This window comes from Pyxicephalus adspersus, chromosome 2 (assembly GCF_032062135.1).
Source record: "Pyxicephalus adspersus chromosome 2, UCB_Pads_2.0, whole genome shotgun sequence".
NCBI lineage: Eukaryota > Metazoa > Chordata > Amphibia > Anura > Pyxicephalidae > Pyxicephalus > Pyxicephalus adspersus.
The window spans coordinates 112083380-112107560 of NC_092859.1; the positions used below are offsets into that span (position 1 = coordinate 112083380).

At 36.8% G+C, this 24181-nt stretch overlaps 2 protein-coding genes across 2 annotated transcripts in view; one reads left to right on the plus strand and one right to left on the minus strand.

Annotated features, from left to right (window-relative positions):
- The window catches only part of MKLN1 (muskelin 1), a 130163-nt gene that overhangs the window by 63957 nt on the left and 42025 nt on the right, over positions 1-24181 (minus strand). The window lies entirely within an intron of this gene.
- Positions 1-24181, plus strand: part of PODXL (podocalyxin like) — a 49859-nt gene that overhangs the window by 9587 nt on the left and 16091 nt on the right. The window contains exon 2 of the mRNA XM_072401855.1: positions 23507-23935. Coding sequence (XP_072257956.1) covers positions 23507-23935 — 429 coding nt within the window. The remainder of the gene's footprint in view (positions 1-23506; positions 23936-24181) is intronic.

Sequence of the window (24181 nt, forward strand, 5' to 3'; positions counted from 1 at the left end):
ATAGTGTAAGCAGAACATTGAGAGCCTGAGTACAGCGATACATTTGAGATTTTATGGTGGGAGAGTGTGAGTTAGGCGGTACAGTCTGCCACCTGGAATACTTTTACGTCATAAACATCAATAAAAGCTATTTTTAATGAGAGATAAAAATGTGTTACTGTGTTTTCCTGTCAGGGAGACAAGAATTGTGTTACTTGTTCGATTCCTAAACGATTTGTATCAATATGTAACTATTTTTCTGTGTACACCCACTTTAAAAGTAATTCTCTCACATTGACAACTGGCAATTTATACTCAGTAGTAAAAATAATAAAAAATGATACCATTCAAGGTTTTGTTTAGTGAAATATGATTATTACATTCAGAAATACTGAATTACCTGATCTCAATCCTAAAATCTTATTAAAATGTATCCTGTTGTAAGGACAACAATCTAGTCCTAAATATTTTCTGTTTGATAAAAATACAGATTAAGTTCCAAAAACTTAGGGCTCCCTTTATCTCCCACCATTTGAAACTCACCTGCACCCTGTAAAAAACAAAAGGATCTATTTTTAAAATAGGGAGACAGAGCCAGAAAAGAGATGTGTATTACAGTTGAAAATGCCATGGGATTAATGTTTAGACGATATGCCTAGCCTGAATTCTCAGATCTCCATCAGCATGGAAATAATAACAAATTGTAATGCACCAGTGGGCCATATCTACATTGGAAGGCTTAGGTTTGAGATTTTTGTATATATTTGGAACTGCAAGATAGTGAAACTGCATACTAAGACCCATACAACAAAAATGTTCTTCTGTTTAGCACTTATCAAAAATTCAGAAGATTAAGAATATTATCCCTGGCTAGAAGTAAAAGTAGAATTTCTTGGAGCTCTATAAATTTAACACACACCAATATCAACATTGTTTGATAATGAGTAAAAGTGATATCCGTGTTGTTGGGTATGTCCACACATTTCCTAAGAACTTACAGCACCGATCACTTTGACAGCTCTTCATCTTTGGTAAGTCAGACAGAGCACAGTTTTATAGGCCTTAGCCCTAGTCATCAAAGCAGCCATGTGAGCCGAGATTTCCATCAATGTTTCTGGCCTTTGCTTATATTAGTGATACAGCTAATTGTGCATGTGGCTGCTGTGAAATATGATGTTATATTTCTAAAACTATTCATACAGAACTGAAAGGAATTTATATTGGTTTTGTGCATTTTTTGCATTATTATAAGGGATACAAAAATTAAAAATGCAACATAAGAATAAAAAAAACTTGAACATTTTATCCAGGCACCATACCACTACTAGATTCAGCAACTAGCTTGATAACATATATCTCTTAAATGTTATAAAAGAAAAAGTGAAAGTTACAATGAGGGTTTTAGAAAGCAGATTCACTAACAATGCATGAACAAATTACAAAAACTGCAGTGGCTTACATAGGTTAAGGTAAATTAGTCTAAGTTAGGCATAATTGAATATATATATATATATATATATACGGTATAAGCAAAAGATTGATGTCTGACATAACTTGTATTGTAACTAAGCTAAGCACTTTATTCTGGATACTCCCCAGAAGCCTTTTGAACTACAACCGCTTGGAAATAGAGGCTGGAAAAAGTAACTCATTTTATCTTTGGATAATGGTGGGAATTGTAATAAAAATAACATGCCTGTGCTATCACAAATAAGGCTGGTGCAGTGTCAGACACAGATACGTCCAGCTTGACAAATTAAATGTTTCTGAAAATAATGAAAAAAAAAGCTGGATGTTATGAGATAGTTGGGAGGTTGTTAACTACACAAAGCAAGTTGATTTGCAAAATATAAAACTTTCCTGGTTCAACCTGACACCAGTAAAGAATTTTGGCTGCAATTTTCAGTTTAAAAGGAGTTTTAAAGTGTGGGAGACGGAGTAGTGTGGAGTGTTCATTAGAAGAACTTCTTGGGATAGTACACATGCTTGGTACATGCTTGACAGAACAGATCGTTAATATATATCAGTGCAGGGTATGACGTACAACACAAGTACAAGGTACAAATCCAGTTGTTAAACAGGTGAATTCTGATTGCTATGAATGTTTTTTTTTCATTCAAGTTACCAGTATGTTTTTGGGATGTTGGAGGAAACCCATATAGACATGAAAAGAACAAATTTCATTCTTAGTGTCCTGGCGGAGATATGAGCTCAGGAACCAGGGGCGTAGCTATCACCACATCCAGGGGACTCACAGAGCAAGAAAACCGGGCATGGAGTAGGTAAAAGCCTTGGCTGAGGGGTCAGGTGAGAGAAGCCAGTGCCCCATGAGCCAGAGGATAGTGATTGGAGCATGACCCAACATGTGAGATAAGCCGTAGGGTTTGGGTTTCATAGAGAGTTCAGATAGGGGTTTAGGTTACAGTATTTGTGTTAGTTTGTAGTTACTGTGTATTGATTGAATGTGTGTATGAATGTTTAGTCTTTGTGTTTCAGTGAGTGTAGATACATAACTATGTTAGCGGAGATAGCGGAGGCCCTGAAGATGGGGTCCGCTGGTTGCTGCATTTCCCCACACTTTCCTGGAGTGGCTCACTGATTACAAGTTACACCCCTGCTGAAACCTGGGACCTTATTGCTGCAAGGTCAGATTGGTAGGCCATAGAGCCATCATTATACCGTGATTTGTTGAGTTATCCCATAAGTATACTCGTTTTTACTTAACATAAGGCATACTAAAGTATGGTGCATTGTTCTCAGCTATATCTCCTTTAGCTTGACAGTCCATCTTTTGGAGTCCATATCCTTTGGCTTTCTTCCTCTATCTGTCTATCATTTTGCCTACTTTACAGACCTGTAAAAAGAAGTATATTGTGGTTTACATGTTACTAAACTCTAATGTATCACGTGTGGTATTAGGAAAAAGTGAAAGAAATCATGGGAATGTGTGTAATACCCTACTTTCTGAATATAAATTCTTCATTCACTATCGGTGCGTCCTTTGCCTACATACTCTGTGATAAAAGGTGAACTCTTTCCCATCTCAGAACATAGGGAGGTGTGCTATGTAGTGATATGAACCTCTCATCACTTCAAACATACAATTATGAGAAATTAAAAAAAGAATCTTTTACAAGATGGGAACTCAGGTGGACTTCACTCTTCACCCAGCTGCAGCATTGTAAATCAAGTTTTCTATGAAGGACTCCTGTTTTCCCATGTAATAGAGTCTGCTTATTTTTTCCCTGATGCAAAGTGGCTGTTATCTCAGCATTTATGTATGCATGAACTTGATAGTGAGTTTATGCTGTTGATGAAGTAAAAGGAAATACTCATTCATCATGGGAATGACTGAATAATGCATTTTACTTCCATGTGTCATTTATTAAAACAATGTACTATTACATCCGGATTCAATAAAATCCTGCAAACTTTGAGCGTTGTACATTAGCTTAATATGTGCTGTTTCTTGCTTTCTCTTTTTCTCATTATTAAACAACTTGACAATCTCTGCAATCTTAAACAACACAGCAATCTATAGCGCCTACTAATGAAAAAGGCTTTTTAAAGAATGAATTAGAGTCCGTCTTGTATATCTATTTATCAACAAACTAACTTTCATTGTCTATATCAGTTTGAGACAGAACAATGCCATCTTTTGCCATCTTGGAACAGCACACTATAGATAATAGGGTCTGTTTTCTCATATGCCAGCACATTCGTTCACAAGGTAGGGTCCAAGGCATAGAATCCATTCAATGGGGCTCTTTCAGACAGCAAAACAAGAAATCATTTACTGCCAATTTTAAGTGTTAGTGTTGATTTTAGATCTGTTTAAAGGCAAACTGTGGTTGAAAATGAAAACCAATAAAATGAAAATAAAAAAGCATATAGAATGCACAGACAACTCACTCAATACTACAGTATTTTACCCAGACATGCTGTTCCCAAGTATACCCACCCGTGCTGCCTTCTCATACATCATGACATTTGCACAAAATATTGAACAGGTATAAAAACCAAGAAAACAATCTATGGCTAAATCTATATAACCTATGTTCATGTTCAAGTTTTGTTCCACTTTTATTACTGAAGAAAGCAGTGGTATATTACTCTCTACTTTCTAGTACTTATTCTAGTACTTATTAAATAATTTCTATAATTTATAGTATTTAACACAGTACACATTTTAATTGGATGCATATTTTTTTTTTATTTTGCATTTGATTCCTTTTTACTCCTGAAAGAGATAAACGGTGATAAATGAATGTTAAGTATCTAGGAAAGGAAGGGGTACAGTCTTGATGATAAAGTCACTATTCTAAATGGTCATGTGATGTGCTGCCATTGTCTAATAGTGTGACACAATGTGCTACTCTGCTCCAGAATGTCTCTGTCAGCTTCCGTGTTGCCCCTTAATTGTCCAGTTACTCCCATCCTGGCTCTGTCTTCACTTAGCGTGTATTTATTCTCTGTATATATGTATTGCGGGTGTAGCCGCCAATAGAAAGTTGAAGGCATATTTGTGTTTCAAGTTAATTTAGGTTTCAGTTCCTGTTGTACCCATACTCCACACACTTATTTATTTCCACCTTCTTTTGTTAGCAATTAAAAATTAAAAGGGAGAAATAAGACAATAAAAGAACATTAGTAAAGTGTAATTAGTAAAATATCCTACCCAATACAGAATCTTGGTATGCAATATTGGCATAGTATCCAGAGAATATAAAACATAATTGATTATGATTCAGAATAAATATGAAAAGGTAAGATTTTAGAAAAGAAAGAAAGAAAAGCCAAGAAACAGAAAGAACTTGGGACAGGGGGGGTCTGTCAACATGATTAACAAAATATGGGAGAAGATACTAGGCATGGTGTCTAACAGAAAAAAAAACAAGATGTAGAAAAAATCTATATAATGGTAGCAGGAAAAAAAGAAGAAACAAAGATCCGTATAACTGATAAATACAGAACATTTTTAAAACGTATTAACTAAGCCGGGTACTTTACTGTCACTGTTACTTACAGAACACATTGATTTCTAATAATACAGTATTTTTGTACATATATGCATGACTGTTTATACAGATATCAAGAAAATCCATCTAAAGAAGGAAAACCAGTGGTTGAAATGGAGCTTAAATTTTAATCAGAGAGAACTATGATCACTTGAAATATAAGTCATTAGGCTCAGTTTATACATTGCCTGTACCAATCATATTTTCAGTTATTAATAATAAACTTTATATTATATAGTGCCAACCTATTAAGCAGTTCTGTACAATAAATAGGGGTTTCAGATGTTAAACCAGTATTCTTGACAAGTCAAAGACAAGAGAAGAGAAGAGGACCTTGCCCCATTCAGTTTACAATCAGTTACCTGACTCTTTTTTTAGCTTCTGCTGAACATTATTGCTGAATATATTAGCCATTATGGCAAATAATGATTACTATAGCTTAGTGAACAAAGTCTAATGCCTGAAATTCATTTTTTCTTCTATAGCTAGGTCATAGTGGACAGATGAGTCTAGTGTTGCCTGAGATTTTGCTTTTTGAAGTGTCTACTTCTTTATTTGGTGAAGTGTAGATTGTCAGGTCCCAAGAGAACTCTGGACACCAGTGAATTCCACTGTACATTCCAAATATTCCTGTGCTTTTGTTCACCTTTTGCTCCCACTTCTGGAAGATTATTTTTACAACATATCCAGGAAATGAATTCAGTTTGTCCCCTCCCTTTGGCAGACTCTCTTTAATTGTATAAAGAGTCAGCCATGCACAAAATAAGATTGAGGACCTGCCCACTGTGAACAAACACAGAGATTTTATCCCGGATACAACTTTTTAACCTTGTCTGTCACCTATTAATGGAAATCTCTTATGACCTACAGTTCAGGGAGAATCTGAAAGCAATTTTAAAATCATTGTTAAAAATGATTATTCTTTTTAAAATTAGAGTCCACAGCTAAGTGATCAAAACTACTTTAACCCAATATTACATTGTGTCAAGCAATAGGAACAAAACACATTTATTTTGATATCATGTGTTTTAATATAATAAATATAAATATAATAAATATATTATTAAAATAGCTAAGATCTCCCAAATAAATGTATTATTGCTGCCCGTACCCCTGTTGGGGAGGATTCCTCTCAATTCCTTTGTCACAGGGCCAGGAAATGAAGATAATTTCCTGATAGGTAAGGCAGCAGTAAAAAGCTAACTGCTATTTATTACTATGAATTGTTTTAATCACTTTTATTTTATTTTTTTTTTTCTTAGATTTAAGAATCTTTAATAAAGTGAATTGTCAGGTTTATAAAATATATCCTTAAACATTTACATATAAATCATGCAAGTTTTTGGCCATGATGGAGGATGGGTGAGCACAACTGACTCTGAATTTAAAAAACAATTGAAAAACATTTTATTAGGATCAGTCTGCTGTCCAATGTCCATAGAACTCAAGTACAAGTGCAAGTACACAAGTACAGCTTAAACCATCTAAATGAAATGACAATCATCTATATCTATAAATACATTAAAATTACCCTGTCACCACAAGTTTGCTTTTACCCTATAGCCCACCTGCAAGAAGTGTGAACATACTTACCTAACATCCTAAGATAATGTTACCTCCATTGGGCTGTTTCCTTCAATGCAGTATGAAGTTGTATGATAATTATTATATTTTTACTGATAAAACACCATTATCTTCTATACAAAGTACCCTAGAGACAATAATGGATAACAATGCATGAACAATACGTGAGCAAAAATGTCCAACAATACCAGTTAAAAATATCATCCAACAATGCAGTTATATGCTTAGGCAGAACTATTTCAGTAAAGACAATAGGGGAGCCTGGCCTTACAAGCTTGCAATTTAGAGGAGAGAGGGCTGTATACACTAGTTATTGTCTTATATAGTAATTATCTTGCTAAAGATTTTGATCAATAAGGTTTTTGGAGTAGTGAACATCTTTTGTTCTATAGAGCCCCAGTGGAATTCACTTCCTCTCTGCCCTTTTCGTCAGGAAGCTGTTTGATGACATAAGGGAGCTGATTTCTATGGGGCATGTTACCTATTTTAGTGAAACAATATCCGTTTTAGATAATACACACCCAGGTTCCCACTAGTGTCTATAAGTCACTTTTAGATGTTTCTCTTCTGACACCACTTCTGCTGCACCATGACTTAACCTTTTACTGAAACAATGGGGTATAGATAACTAGATGTGTATTTTTAGACATACAAGCTACATGTATTGGCCTAGATTTGAAAAGCTGAGCTGTCTGTACTTTTCATACCTACAATGAGAAATTTGTATTTGACTGTGACCATAATTGTAAAGCTAACACCCTATTTGTGTCACTCTATTTCACGTTTGTATGTTTATTGACTCGTTACTGCTTTCCAAGGAATCCTTTATAGAGTAAAATATCAAAACAAGGTAATTTGTTTTATATATTTAGCTAACTAAACTTTTAGACCACAATAAGCAGAGTTCTCATTCTAAGTACCGTATTTCCCTATGTATAAGACGCTCCCATGTATATTGAGGCACCTTGATTTTGGGACCCGAAATTTGGAAAAAAATAATTTTATTACATAAAGTTATTGAAGTCAAGTTTTTTTCATCATAGAATCCATACAACTCCTCATCACTGTCAAAACTCTTATCCAAATATTAGTTCTTTAGCTTGTCCTCATCTGTGTCTGATGATGAATACCTGTCTTCATATATTGCCTCATCCTCAGTTCCATCTATGGCATGTGAAATGCCACACTACTTAAATGACTTGACAACGATCTCAATCTTCATTGTATCCGAGAAGCTTTTCACCCAGGTACAAACTTTTCCTATAGTTGGTTTCTTCGCTCTGCCTGCTGGTGTCAAATTGTCCCCAGAAGACTTCATCCATTGGTTCCAAGCGCGAAAAAACGGGAAATGCAATTAAAAAGAATCTACTACCATTGTAAAAGACCCTGTTTTTAGACCCCAAATTTTTTTCAAACAACGTGTGTCATATACATGGGGAAATACAGTATATGATATATTTGTGTATATTATAAAGTTATTGTTTATTTGCTAATTTTTCAAGAACCCCCTGACAAATTCTGAAAGAACCTTACTGGGGGACAACAACTGGGAGTTTCCAAGAAGAGCTGTCTGTGTTGGACTAGAACAAATATTACAACCCTTGTTAGCTTTTTTTGGCTTCCTGGTGGTGTATTTTTTATCACTAGGATAGGAAGTAAAATATCCTCAATGGAACATGTGAAGTATATCAGTGTATCAGTAGTGTATTAGGTAAACTCTTACCTAACTAATCAAAAGTCAAAAAGAAAAGTTACAGACCCAAGATTTGGTTTGTATGCTACTCTAAGTACAGATAAAATTATCTCTGGTGTCATACTACTGGTTCTGAAAAGATGCATTGACTGAATACCAATGTAAGCACCAGCAAATGGGAGGCCAATCACCCAAAGCTTAGGAAACCCCTTACAACCTCAGGAGGAACCCTAGTGTTCCACAAGACCCTAGTTGAGAATGGTGGGGTTAGTTGTTAGGTCTACTTTACTGTTTGGAACACTTGCGTAAACTGTTACTTGTACTTGTCTTTTATCTCAAAAGCCCTGCCCTGAAGACCAATATACTATAATAATAGTATTTTTCCTGCATTGTGCTCTGTAAGCCTGCTGGATGTAGGAGGACATCTATTACTGAATGGGAAACACTTCTGTAGTCAATGGATAGCTATAAAAATAATGTTTATTATTATTAACAATAATAATATTAAAATGAATAAAAATGCTTTTTTAGTCACTAGCTGAGTGTTGACTACTATCAGCTAAGAAAGGTTAAAGCTTGCACAATGTACATATTAAAGCCATCTATACCAACAAATTGTCAATTTATAATTACTATTAATAAACATTTTAGCATTCATTTACCTGTTATATATTATTTTTAGATGCAAAAATGTTGTTTTTCTGTTCTTCATTTGCCATTTGTTCGTATGTTTTTAATCCTGTGTTCACCATTGAAAAGGATTTACCGGAACACACAAATGCTCTGTTAGAGTTCAATTGTGAGTCATATGAAGAAAGACAAGCTTTAGCCGCCTGAAACATTGCTGGGTTAAAGGATTTTTCTCCTGTGTTCAGCAGGCTCCGTATATATCCTTTACAAGGGGAAAAGGGGGGCATCGTCACAATCTTATTACTGAGCTCATTAGATATTTTAAGCAAATATAAAGCTGTGATTGTTCTGCTTCTTATGAAGGAAGAGGATTGAGTCAGTGAAAGAGAAAGAAAATAGTGAACCCATAAAAATACAGGGAAGACTAATCCTATTCTTAAAGAATAACACAAAACTTCCCATAGTGACAGAAGCAATCTAGATCCATGGACCCAATAAACACTATATGTAAAGTTCTTTATAGTGTCTAGTAGAGTAGGGATTTCTGTGGCACTTACAAAATATGTGTAAATTGACAACTATAATGTGACGCTTAATTGCTGCAGATATAAATCTAGTTGATTTGTTTGACTTACTTTAGGAAACTAAGTGGCAATATCAGACACACGTTATTAAGCACATCTGGTTTAAAGTACACCAGGCAGGAGTGAGATATGGGAGCTGCAATGAGTGATCACCTCCTGAAAATACTTGTTGGCTGGCTATATCTGGAACGCTACTTTTTAGTTGCAAAGTATATTTAGTTGCAAAGAAAATGGAAGTAGGAGAAAACAGTAAATTCTTCATTGTTATACTTTTTTTTGTGTCAATGGGCCTGATTTATTAAAGCTCTTCAGGACTGGAGAAGATACACTTTCATCAGTAAAGCTGGGTGATCAAGCAAACATGGATTAGGCCCAGGATTAAAAACATTGGCTAACAGATAGCAAATTTCTTTTAGTGAATCTATTCCAGGTTTTCTGGATCACCCAGCTTCACTTAGAAAGTGTATCGTCTCCAGCCTTGGAGAGCTTTAATAAATCAGGCCCAATGAAAACTTTTTTTTTTACCCCTTAAGTGGGTAAAGAGACCTCACTGAGAGGGTTAATTGCATTGTAAATTCTTACTAGGACATGATAGAACTTTACTTCTATTTTACCTTACTTCTGCAGCTGCCATTCTTTTCTGTACTGCCCAATGCCCAAGTTTGTGGACAGGGCCTTGACATTATACCGTAGAGTGCAAGGGTCATAGGATTCCTCTAAAGAGGGTGACTTTAGCTGGCATGGCTGCATAGGGCAAGTCTAGTAAAGCAGAAAGAGAATTCTGGCAGCTGCAGGAGAAGAAAAAACAAAAAAAAAGCTGAAAAAAAGTTTTACTCTCCCCTACCATCCTCTAGATAAACAAGCTATTATTCTTGCAGCATGGGGAGGACCTACTGCTAGGGGTAAAACATTAATTCCCAAAGTTCTGCTTAAAGCCAAAGCATCATTATGACAGCCAGGCAATTAGTATATTCAATGGGAGAGCCCAGCAGTAGTAGCCACACATTTTTGTAGTGACAGGTTTCACTGATGGATGTGACTTGTGCCTCTGTGAGGGAAATTAAAGCTTCCACGGAAATATTACATTAATACAAGATCATGGATCAGAAACTGTAGCTCCCATTATCTGCAGCTAAATGTATGGCTAAAATTAAATTTTATCTGTGAAAAATATAAGCATTTAAAAGGTCATGCTTGTTATTTTTATTGGAAGCATGGCATAGAAAGGCGTACTGATTGCTTCTTCTGAATACTCAATACAGCATGCTTAACCTAAGTACAGAAGTGTATGGAGTGTATAGGCAGAGAATATGTTTTAATACAATTGATTCCTATTCCTTCTACATGTTGTACAAAAAAACATACATGCCAACTCTGACTTGTAGAAAGTGTAAAATATAATAAAATATAAAAATTTAAATATATTAAAAATATATTATATATTATATATTATTAATATATATTAAATATATTTAAATATAATAAAATGATATTTGGGGGAGAACTTTGCTCTTAATTTAAAATGCTCAAAAAAAATATAATTCTTTTTTTTACAAAGAATTAGAATTGATGACAACCTTTTCCCAATTTTTTAATCTAAGTTTTATGTAAAAAGGTGTAAGAATATATAATTGTCAATGTTGTATATATGTATAAACCTAGATTTTATCCCCTAAAATATGCCATTGGAAAAAAGAATCTTGGTTTATACTTAAGCTGCGTACACACTTCCAATTTTTATCGTTGGTAAACGAACGACGAACAATCCTGCACGATATCTGCGAACGATCGTATGGCACCGATCCAGTACATACAGATAACGACACGATCGTTCAAAGATATTGTACACACGATAGATGCGATCGTTTGAACGATACAGGAAGTGACGTGCACCACAGGAAGTGAGCGAACGTTCGTTCACCGCGCATGCTCAGACCATGGACGATCACTGAACGACCGTACACACGATAGATGGTCAACGATCGTCGTCCAATCCGATCCGCCGGTCCGGTCGTTCATTTCCAACGACTATCCTCGTTCCTCGGCATCGTTGGTTACTTTTTTTACGAACGATTTTTGGCCAATCGGTCGTTCGTCGTTCATTTCCAACGATAAAAATTGGAAGTGTGTATGCAGCTTTAGTCACATCAGTAGGTGTCCACAAGTGTATAACAAACTCTTGTCATTGTAGAAAAGAGACATGAGACATAAGCTTGTTACACATTTCACATGAGGATACAGTGCCATCTACTGGTGGCCAACTATAATCCACACAAGATTATTTAAGAGCAGTGACCCATCATAACCAACTCCCAAGTACCAAAGAATTTGCAAGTCATTACAAGTGCTTATGCTGCTTGAAAACTGAATATTGTTCTGGTGTTAAAACCTTTGTTTGCCTGATACATGCAAACAATGCTAAAGTTGGTCATTGTATTCAATGGCCCGCTATATGATTTCTATTAGTCTGTCTGCATTGGGTGCCCCTCTATCTGATATCCCAGCTTTCATTGTTTAATTCGATTTTTGCTCATTTTCCAAGTCTGTGGTATCCTAACTAAGCACAATCAGGTAATCAAAAACTATTAATTTCTATCAGCTCTTTACAATCATTATTCCAGCTTTTTTCTATATCAACTCATAATATGAAGCTGTGCAATTGAGCATCACACTTCTCAGGCTCGGGGCTGATATTGGATAAAAATCTGGCATGTGTACAGCGCTCGCTGTCCATTGTTTCGTCGGCCGTCCTGGCGGATCCACCGACGAGGAACGATCATAATGGAAGTGAAGGGCACAGCTGGGTGCTGCTCTGTCGTTTTCCCCCTCCCCTCTCCATAGAGCAAAACAGTGCTGTATGTACAAGGATGTACAAGGATTGTGAAAGATCATTTCCAACGACAATTATTGCATGTGTGTACCCAGCCTAAAAAGCAAAAAAAGAAAATGAAAATGAACTAAGCCTTCTGGAGGAGTAAATAAAGGTTACTGACGACAGAGAGCAAAATAAAACTTTAGCTTTAGTAAAAATCTTTACTTTTTCCCATAGTATCTAAAGTAAAGTACTGGGGAGACTTATAGTTAGACGTCATGGAAAACATTTTCAAAAGACAAACTTTGTAACAAACTGGATCTCAAAAAGCACATAGATGCTCTAAAGCAGCTATTCACAACCAGGATTCTGTAAATCGTAAAGTAGGGTTTCTCCAGAAGTTGCCAAGAGTTCCTTGAGCTTTGGCTGACTGTCCCTCCATCTGATGGTACCCACAGTTTGGGTTCTAAAGCCACTTGGCAGGGCCACCAGCATGACTTCAGTGATCTTTTTACCTGTTTACAAGGATTACATTTGGACCACCAATTAAGAAAGACATTCTTTACACAGACCATAAAAGGGGCATTTTTCCAATGAATATATTTTAGTAAGGGTACTTTAGGGTATAGAGGTTGAAAAGGGCTAGTATAGGGTCAGAACCATAAGTACCATAACCAAATACATAGTGAGGAAATAAGTTAAACTGTTAACACAAAATATCACACATTCATGTGAAACCAATTACATATGTGTAAATATTAATAAACTACATGGAAAGGCTGGTAAACATTGATTCTGGTTTCATATATACTCAAATACTAACCAAGATTTGTTTTCCCTCAAAATGGTACTAGTCAGAGACAAGAGACGTGGGTTTATTAAACACTTAAATCTAGTGCTCTATCTACTCATGGACAACAATTATGCTCAATAGATCATTTAAGAGCAAGTGACCCTCCTAGATTGTAAGCTCTTCGGGGAACGGTCCTCTCCTCCTGTGTCACTGTCTGTATTTGTCTGTCATTTGCAACCCCTAGTTAATGTACAGCGCTGTGTAGTATGTTGGCGCTATAAAAATCCTGTTTATTATTAATAATACCCAATTCAAACGTATACAATTCCTTTCCCAAAAAAGGGAAAAAAGATATTGTTTTTACATCTAAATGAATGTTTTAAAAATAACATACTAAATAATGATACATATTTATTTACGCTAATTATAGGCATTTCTGCTGATTACTGTTCTGAATGTTAGCAATAATAGTTGCATTTTGTAACCTAGGTTTATACTCCAGTCAAAACAGGTTATCCATGTTCTCAAATAAAACTAAGTATCTTGGTTTAGATTTGGATCAGTTTATATTTTAGTATATATAGTAAGTCCTGAGCAAAATCATCATTCTGACTGGGTAACTGAAGCAGACCCACAGAGGTTCACTACAAGGTGCAGCTGTCATGGTGAGGTTTGTGCATTTAAGCTTCAGGCCCAATTAACATCAAAATAAAAGATTAAGTTAGAGAGCTATTATATGGAAAACCTCAATTTTCAAAGGCCTGATGTTGCTCTCCTACTATATAGTATATATAGTAGTAGTGTATACTATCTGTATTTTTATCACCACCATCTATTATTATGGAGGACTGGGTGTTCAGATAAGAAGATAGATGGTTCTCTTTCCTCAATCAAACCAGTTTGTTGTTTTTATGCTGCAAGAACAGATGTCAGTGAATTGATTTACACAGCAGAAGTTTTCACTATTCCTGGTCTGTGACATTTCCTTTATTTTTGCATTAGAATTAACCTTGTGAAAAAATTAACAATGGCAAGTTACATTGTTTTTTCTTACTGACCCAGGGGACATTAAGGTACAAAAAAATTCAACATGGAACCTGCAAATGTCCTGTATAAATATTTAGAGTCTCAGTCACAATGCAGTTTTCTTGAGATCTGGGCTTTTGCCAGTTTACAGAAATGGATGCGGATTTCCTCACTTAAAGAAACATCTGTGAACACCACAAACTTCTAACATGAAACTATTCTCTGCACAACTTGTTGTTACTATATGGTAGTATTACAGGGCAAAAATTTGATAGGACTTTGCAAAGTGCAATAGTGATGTGGCAAAAGCAAGCAAGAGTTCATCAAGTGAGTACCCCAGGCCCAAAATACAGGGTAAAGGCCTGTCTCTTAGGACTGTTTTCAACCTCCACATAAGAGCCAAACTCATTTCTTGGGATTATACATACTCTACTCTGAGTATGTCCTCCTTCAAATACTGGCTAGGTGTTAACATTGCTCAATATATACACGTGTTACATCCACAGCACAGGAATTTGACCTTTAGGGTAAGGACCTTAAGAAGAGATCTCCAAGGGTTCTAAAGGTTTTAGAAAGCTTTCGGGTGATTTATGGCAAGTCTTAAGAATTATCAGTTTATTTTATCCTACTTAGAATAAACAATCAATTGTAGATTTAACTATTCTGATTACTAAATGCTCTATTTGGAGGAGGGGGAATGGAAATCTTCTCCAGCACTAAAATATTTTTAGGAAATCAGTGGCATACGCTGAATAAAAATATTACCAAGGGCTCTATTTAAAAAACAGAGAATCAGACATTCCCTCTTGTGAATCTTTCAGGTCCATTTGTTTCAATGGCAGTAAATGATCACCACTAGGAAATGTCAAATTCCCTGTTATAAATAAAGCCCTAAAAGTTCTTCCAGAATCCTTCACCAAGGGATGTCAGTGGTGATATTTTATGCTCCACAGACATTGAGAACCTTGTGTGATCTATTTAAAAATACCTTGCCTTCCGGGAGCTAACACCTCCATTCCCAAGGAGATATTAACAACGTTCCATAATTATTATGCAGAACTATACAACATTCAATCCTCACCACACCATCCTTCTTCCCTCCAGGACTATATAGCCTCTACAGCATTGCCAGAATTAGCCCCAGAGGTAATAACTAGCCTGGAATCTGCGTTCACGGAAGCAGAGGTGACTGCAGTTATTAAAAATACCCCAGCAGGCAAGAGTCCAGGACCTGATGGGTTCACACCCAAATTTTATAAATTACATGTCGAAACCCTGGTACCATTCATGACTAGGGTGTTCTCCTCTATATCAGGGGATAGTTCCCTCCCTACTCAAAGTCTAGAAGCACACATTACTGTTCTCCCTAAGCCAGGCAAGGACCACTCCATTTGTTCTAATTATAGACCAATTTCCTTAATCAATGTAGATGCCAAACTTTTCTCCAAGTTGATAGCCAACCGTCTAGCCCGTTACTTGCCAAACCTGATTCATACAGATCAAGTGGGTTTCATTTATGGGAGAGAGGCCAGAGATAATACTATCAAAACCCTACTACTTACTCACGCGGCCAAAATGTCTGGGACTCAGATATGTCTGTTATCGGTAGACGCTGAAAAAGCGTTTGATAGAGTTAGCTGGGCTTTTATGTATCAGGCGTTACGCCAGATTGGCCTAGGCCCATTGATGATGGCCAGAATAGCCGCACTGTACTCTGCCCCCACAGCCCGGGTTAGGGTCAATGGAGGCCTGTCGACTCCGTTTCCTATTGGTAATGGCACTAGACAGGGTTGCCCACTATCACCCCTTCTATACGCCATAGTAATGGAACACTTGGCAGTGGCGCTGAGACAAAATGAACATATCCAGGGGATAAAGACGACAGATGAACTCCATTTTAAGTTGTCCCTGTTTGCTGATGATCTCTTAATGTATATCTCATCTCCACAGCTATCTATCCCAGCGATTTTGCAGGAGTTTGAGAGATTTGGGATGTTGAGTAATTTTAAAGTGAACTTCGACAAATCTGAGATACTAAATTATTTAGGCAAAATACAAAGGTTATGTAGGCAGTTCCTGTGGTCCTCGAGGCGCCCTAGAATAGCTCTTAGGTATCTTATCAAACCTAAACCCATGGGCGGGGCGGGAGTCCCTGATATTAGAGGCTATTACAGGGCGACGATGCTGACTCGGGTGGTTGACTGGTTTCATAACAGGGACCGTAAGAACTGGGTCGTATTGGAAAATATTTTATCCCCAGTCGATCTTCACTCCTTATTGTGGATAGACAGGACCCGACTCCATGTCCCTCAATCGCTACCAAGGGTTACACTTGATCTTTTAAAGGAGTGGGACACCCTGACTAGGAGGGGACTAGTGTCCTCTAAAATAGGACCCATGACCCCCCTGTTTGACAACCCCTCATTTGCACCGGCAATGAATGTGACCCAGTTTTTATCCTGGACGGTTGAGGATCATAGGCAGATCTGTAGTATACTTCAGGACGGGAGGGTCCCACCCCTCTCCTCCTTGGACGCCGGGGTGCAGCAGTTGCCGAACGTTTGGTATTTTCAATTGTCCTCTTTTGTAACGCAATTTTTACACTCCTATACCATACAAAGGAGTTTAACGGCATTTGAATCTTTACTCCGCTCTAAAAATAGACCGATACATGTTATTTCCCAGGTCTACGAGATATTGCTTGGAATTTATGCACATAAAGCCCCTCTATACATGAGATGTTGGGAGCTAGACCTGGGGATGGTTATTTCCCCATTGGATTGGGAAAAGGCGTTCATTATGACCCATAGAATGGCCCTCCAAAAAATACAACATATGGAGAGATTAATAGCTGAAGACGAGGATAAGCTGGAGCAATACAAAATGACATGGTCGACTTGGGATTGGTTCAAAGAATCGCCTCAGTCCAGACCACTTTGGCAATAATGTAGTGGAATGCATGGGAATTGAAACCCCTGTTATGCTTGAGGGCTTCTTTAATACTACGAGAGTCTGTTCAGGTGAAAGGCCAGTCGGTTACTTACCCCCCCCCCCCCCCCGCTCCTTTCCCCATCCCCTTCCTGTTTTTGGGCTAACTGTTTTATTTTAATATATGGTTAGGATTATATGCAGACATTCCCGGTGGCTACCGGAGTTGGGTTGGAGGACAGCTGAGCTGCTCTCAAGCGTTACTATATTATTGATGTCCTAAAGTTTGAATGGGCTCGAGTTTAGATAATACTAATGTTTGTTACTGGATGTTCACCCCCTGTGATATTCTTTCTACCTACTTTGCTCCATTCTGTTTTCTACACAGGTGACTCCATTTTATTCTCAGTATTGTTATTCTAATATTGCACTGATATTATAAAATGTCACTTTTTGTACCTGGAACTGTGTAATTTCAGGCCATGTGGCCTTATGTCTTTGTATGTGCCATTTTATGTATGAGCCTTGTTTTGTAATTATTACAACAATAAAAACGGATTGCAACAAAAATACCTTGCCTGATATATCTAGCCTTGATTGAGTTGGTATTATATATAGCAATATTTGTAGTTTTTAGAATACAGGCAAGTAAGATTTTTTGTAAATCTGGAACACTGCTATTTGCTGGTTGCTCTGCACAGGCTTTACAGTCATTTTTACAGCTAATCTCATGGCACACAGTCAAGTTAGGAATAATTAGTTTTTATATTGTTTGCAAGAGTATTTAACAGCATTGACTTTGACTTCCTACTTTATAGCTTTTGTTTATATTCACATTTGTCGGTTTTCTGCCTTTTCAGGAAAACATTAGTCTCTTTTGGTAGACACTTTGCCCTGCTCATTATGTAGCTTGGACATGCAAATGTATAAAATAATGTCGGCTATATTACTGAGAATATGATTAGAAAATGTATCCAACAATAAACATAATTACAAATCTTGCAACTAATAACAAGCCAGGTAAGCTAATGGAACTGAAGAGTAATGCTTTTAAACTGCCTGAAAGCTGAACTTAAAAGCAATTTTAAATGTATCATTACAGTGGGGCTGAACCTGCAGGGTAAGAGTTAAATCTTCGCTTCTGTAGTAAATCTAAAAAGCACCTATAGTACCTTTTCCCTGCAACAGCCAGTTTCAGGGGACCGGGTAGTAGAAGAAGTAAGTAAAACTGCCTTTTAATGGTAGCCTAGACCATAAACATTACCATTTAGCTTCTGTAGTGCAGGACGATCCCACTGCAAGGTTAACTTCAAATTTTCCTTTCTGGTCAGCTTTAATAACCTAATGTCAATTTGTATGTGAACCCTAACAATGAACTTCAATATTTTGCTCTGTTTTTAAAATTTGGTCTGTTTTTGATCTCTCTGTGTTGTGGTATATCTTTTTGTTAAGTGGACAAATAAACTGATCCGGAGAGAAATCTTGTTGGGTGATAATATTCTGTCTGCTGCACTGCTATCAGTTATATTGTTCAGAGGATACAGGACCTCAACCATTTATTTTATAGTTTATTTTATTTCAGATTGAGGTTCCTGTAATTCTGTACTGTTTCTGGTATTGTGATACAGTAAATGCATCAGTGCTTGTGTTACTGGTAGAACCATCAAATGAAAAAAAAGGGGAAAAAAAGCCTGAGAAAAAGAAAACTAATACAGCAACCCCACCCAAGGACTGATTAGCACCAATATATACAATTGTTGCTTTTATGTGTGGATACACTTTTAATGTAGTCTTAGTATACCACTACAGAAAGTAAATAAAGGTACCCCAGGATGAAAAGGAGTTTCCCACGGTTTGCACCAGTTGTGGTTAGTGTTCTCCATATTAGGACACTCCAGGCTTACCATCATAAACCTGTCAATGCTCTGAGCTAGTGAACACTCTCTGACCTCTCCACACAGGCTTGATGTGGGTTCCTCTTTAACCAAACTGAGCCTTAATGTTTTATAAATGGTCGGTATATTTGAGTATAGGCTGCACAGGTACCCTGTTTCCTTGAAAATAAGTTAATGTCTTATATTAATTTTTGCTCCAAAAAATGTACTAGGGCTTATTTTCAGGGGATGTTTAATGATTTCATGAACAACAATCGACATTTAGTCTTGAACACAAAATCAACATTTATTCAAATATAGTCATGTCATCATATTCTGAAACATCATTTTAACTCCCCAAACCCTGAAATCCATCATGAACTTCTTGTGATTCTATTTCCTTTACATGTGAGTGGTCAGCTGTATAGGTCACTTATATTATATAACTTTTACACTGTTAGCATTGTTTGTGCTGTAATTGATTAATATTACAAATTAAAGGGGACTGCTCAGCTTGAAGGTTCAGTAGTAGTTATTGGTGTCATGCTGATCCTGGCCTCACTTACAGCAGAACTAAGTTCCCAGCAGAACTAAGTGCCCAGGTTCTATCTAAAACTAAGTTTTAGATAGAACCTGGGCACTATTTAATATACTTTTTTATGAACTGTAGCTTACTTTTGGGGTAGAGCTTAAATTTTGGGCATCCTTTAAAATTACGGAAAAATCATGCTAGGGCTTATGTTCGAGGTAGGTCTTATTTTCGGGGGAAGGGGGGTATTATTTTCTTTGTATTCACCTACAAAGAGGTTCCTGTTAAAGGCTTTTTGTGAAAATTGGTAATTATACCTTTACATTGTGGCTCAATCTAGTTGAATGCAATAAAAAAGGATAACAAACTTCCTAACAGCAGAAAAAGACATCTTTCATAAACAGTGTTTGTATAGTTCTGTTTTCAAAGAGAAGCAGTTCTATTTTTTGAATGGATGGCTGTAAATGGCATTCAGCATGTCTATTTAGGACAGGGCATATACTGCTGTGGTAAATGTGTGTTAAACTGATAAGCATAGTTCTATTCAACACATGAGGAATAGATGTCAGATATTAGTGGCCAGAAGAATGCACAGTCTTATCTCCTGTAATTCTGTAAGCAGTCAGGTTGAAGCTCATTACAATCTTACATTTTTATGATCGTTTTTTTGCGTCAACAAAGTGACAACACTTCAATCTGTTGTCTGTATAGCTGTTATAAGATTTACTAGCTAACAAGACTAACAAAGAAAAACAGCAACAACTTCATTTATTACAACCACTAAAAACCACTATAATTTTGGGTTAACAGTAAAAATATGTAACTTTGGCCAATTTTGCCTCAAATAAAACAATTTCTGTCTGATCCTACAAGTTATATGAAAGACATGCATCTTTTTAGGTTTTTTTTTTTTACTTAGACTGGGGTAGAGGGCAGCAATGTCCAACACTGAGGGTAGCTACTGTGAGTTCCATATTAACCCTCCTCCATTCCAAAACCTCTTCTTGGGGTACTAGGCATAATAAAAAGACTCATTATAATGAACCGATTTAAGATAGGTGCTTTCTGTTTTAGGGACTGGTGGGGAGCTCACATGCTTATAAAAATTATCTCTCTTTTCACCAAAAATGTCCAGTGGCAGCAAGATCATTTAAAGCCTCTCTCTCCTAAAGGCTATTTCTATTAAGTAGGTCTGTCAATTACTTAGGTCTGTAGGTTACTTTACTTGGCCATCTGGAACAGGACTGGTATTGAGCAGTTGGCTTTAAATTTGTCTTTACGGCATCTTGCTTAGATTTTCTCTGAAGCACTTTCTTTCACTGGGATACTTCTGCAGGGTTCTCTATGTCCACAAGCCTACATCCACTTACCCCCATTAGTTTGGATTCCTTTTTAAGGGCAAGCTGTTCTTCTATGAAGATAATAGTCACAATATTAGGTTTTTCAATGGTTTGACCATTTATTGTGTTTAGGATTGGCTTCAATTGTTCTAATTTTTATTGACCATTTTTGAACTCCATTTTGCGGACTATTTCTGTTTGAATTATATTTTTGTTTCTTATTGATTTTGACATTTCTAATTACCAGCAACAACTTCTGGTTACCTTGCCCAACTGTGCTTCTAGCTTACTTTTTGGTTCTGTCTCCACCTGGCCAGATGCACATTTTGTGATGGTTTTAGGCACAATCTCCACTTTCTTCATATATAGTTGCCTGCCCTAGTTTTAAAGTTTAAGTATTTGCAGAACTGGCATCTCTGTAAAAGTTTGGTAATTATAATACCTAATATAATGTATATGAGTATCTTCTGTCACCCTATGTATTTTACATCCTAGCCCTTTTGAAAGCTCCTTGCTTTCTTTGCTTTTGTTTTCATTGTAACTTATTGTATAATGTTATATGTGCCTCTTTCAATGGGCTTGATATATTAAAGCTCTCCAAAGCTGGAGAAGATACACTTTCAGCAGTGAAGCTGGGTGATCCAGTAAACATGAAATGGATTTCTTCAAAGTCATTTCCTATGTGCTAGCAATTGTTTTAATCCTGGACCAGATCCATTCCAGGTTTGTTGGATCACCCAGCTTCACTGATGTACGTGTATACTCTCCAGCTTTGGAGAGCTTTTTTTATATCAGGCCCTATGTCTAAACTCCAGTAAAGAAAATCTTAAATCAGCAAGAAAAGCAACATTATTGTTTAGAGAAATTTCACTGGATGTGCCAAAAAAATCTTTTATTTGGTTTAATAGCCATAACTTGTGTCTACATTCTTAGCATTTTGTTCTTTGATGTTAATATTTCTTAGACAAGATGCCACAAGAGACTATATCCAGTGCAAGACACATCACATCTAAACAGTGAAGCTTACTCTGACCTTTCCCCCAAGATGTCTTCTTTTTATCCTTAAACCCACCTTTTGCCATTTGTCTTTTCCCACATGAATATCCCTAGCAGAAAGTGAAGTATTTGCCAGCATTGTACATGAAAAGTGTCTGCCTGCCTGTCTGAATGGGGTGTGTTTCCATAATTTCCTTGCATATTATTCTCACTTCCTCTTCCACTATTTTTAGCTTTGACTTAATACAAATGATTTAGAATGGACAATGAGAAGTCACACACAAAATGGAACACAGCAGGCTGATTTATTGTGTCAGGATAAACCTGGAAAGTAAAAATATGTTGACTGATAATATACAATTGTTATTTTTGATTTTTGCCAGCTGTCTTGAGTTTTCAGTTTATCCTTGAGAACTTGTAAATTATTGTTTTCCTGGAATCCTACGTACTTTATCCTGTACACCTGATTTATTTTACAGAAGCCTTTAAGTCAGAGTCATCTGCTAAATGAAATTGGCCTGTGATGATGTGGTTTGGGCTTGTGTCAATTGCATCAGTCTGACCATTCACACCAAAGGGCCCATTCACACCAGAGCTAGGATGAATTTTTTTGCAGTACAACAACTCATTCCAGTGCAAGAATACATGAAAAACAGTGCAGAGGGTTACAAGGTGTGCTACAGCGCATCTCAACACACAGCAGTTCATACAAATTATATGGACCTTCAATGCACTTTAAAGGTCCACTTCCTTTCCAGCAAATCAAATAAAAACGATACCTATACAAACTGGCCTTCTAGGAAGGTATAGTGATGTCACTGCTCTGACCAAACCTGAAATTGTACTTTTTTCTATGGTAAATATTGAAAAGATTTTCAATCAGAATACTTTTATTACTCATTTAGAATTCTTGAGAATTTCAGAACACAGCAGAAATCAGTGGGTCAGTGGGTTTTTTGTGCTTACCAAACAAATACAATACCATGCTTCCAATAGTATATTTAACAAGCTAAAACATAGCAAATAACAGCAAGTTATTGTTAAGGTTTCGGTGCTAATATAGTGTGATTCCTACTACTCCAGAAACTTCTTGGTTTACCTTAGTAACCATTATAGCATTATAGCAACACCCCTACTAAAAACTACCTCACCTTCTATTTCATGAAGATTCCCATTTAAAAACAATAACTTACCTTCTATTTCGTTAAAATTTCCATTAAGATTAGCCGTTAAAACCCATAGAAACAAGCATACCCTTACAAAAAATGTTGTTACGTGAGTTTTATACTGGAGTGGTGCAAAGTGAAGAAACGTCGTCACGATATCTCCTTCAACATGGTCTCCTGGTTGAGGAAATTTCTTGCTGCAAGTGCGATGACCCAGTGATGCTGACGAACAAGAAGGTCCTTACTGCTAGATCCACAAATACTGTGACTGGTTCAAATACTGTCCGGAAGTCTGCTCCGAAATGGTTTCTGTCCCTAGGAGAGGAAAGCTGGATGGTACACCATTCACTATAGACACACTATAGTAGGAATCACACTATACTAGAACACTATAGTGCTAGGAATCACACTATAGTAGCACCAAGGTTTCTATACACTAAGTAAACTTGCTATGTTAAATACAAGTTAGACAAGCTGAGATTTTAATAAAATACACAAAGTAAATTCAATAACAAATGGCATAAATTTACATCAAATTCTTTTGTATGTTTCAGGTTCTAGTTCAGCGGATCCTACAACACAACCAACGACTACTGTGGCACCTTCAGCTGTTCCCAAGCGGACTACCACTGTTACTACTGTCCCTCCTGCTACTGCTACCCATGTTTCAACTACTCCCACGACTGTCGCTAAAACTGTTGCAAAGACAGACGCCTCCATTATTACAACCACTACTGCTACTACCAAAGCTCCAACAACTAATGCACTTTCTACACCATCAAATGCAGCTCCAACAGGAACGACATCAAAAATTACAGCCGTTCCAGCAAGTAACCCACCTGGGAGTCCGTCAACTGCCACAAAACAGGCACCCCCCACAGTAACAGTAACAACAGCAAGTCAACACAGTGCTAGCACAGCAAACAACCCTGTTACACCAACGCTTGGCTCCACTATACACCATATAGGAAGTGGTACAACAGGTATGCTTTGTTTCAACCCAAATATTCCCTTCTTCCCTATCTCTAAACGTTGGGAGGTATGTACAGGAATGTAAAGTTATCCTATTGGGTATTGACTGTTTTCCTGGACTTACAAGTGGCGTGAACTTGGCAAGGAAGAAATTCTTGGTTGGGATAGCTATCTCATGAAGATATGTACAGATTGCGTTTTGTTTTGTAACAAGTGTTGCAAGTTAAAATTTTTACGTTGCAATGAGAACCCTTAGC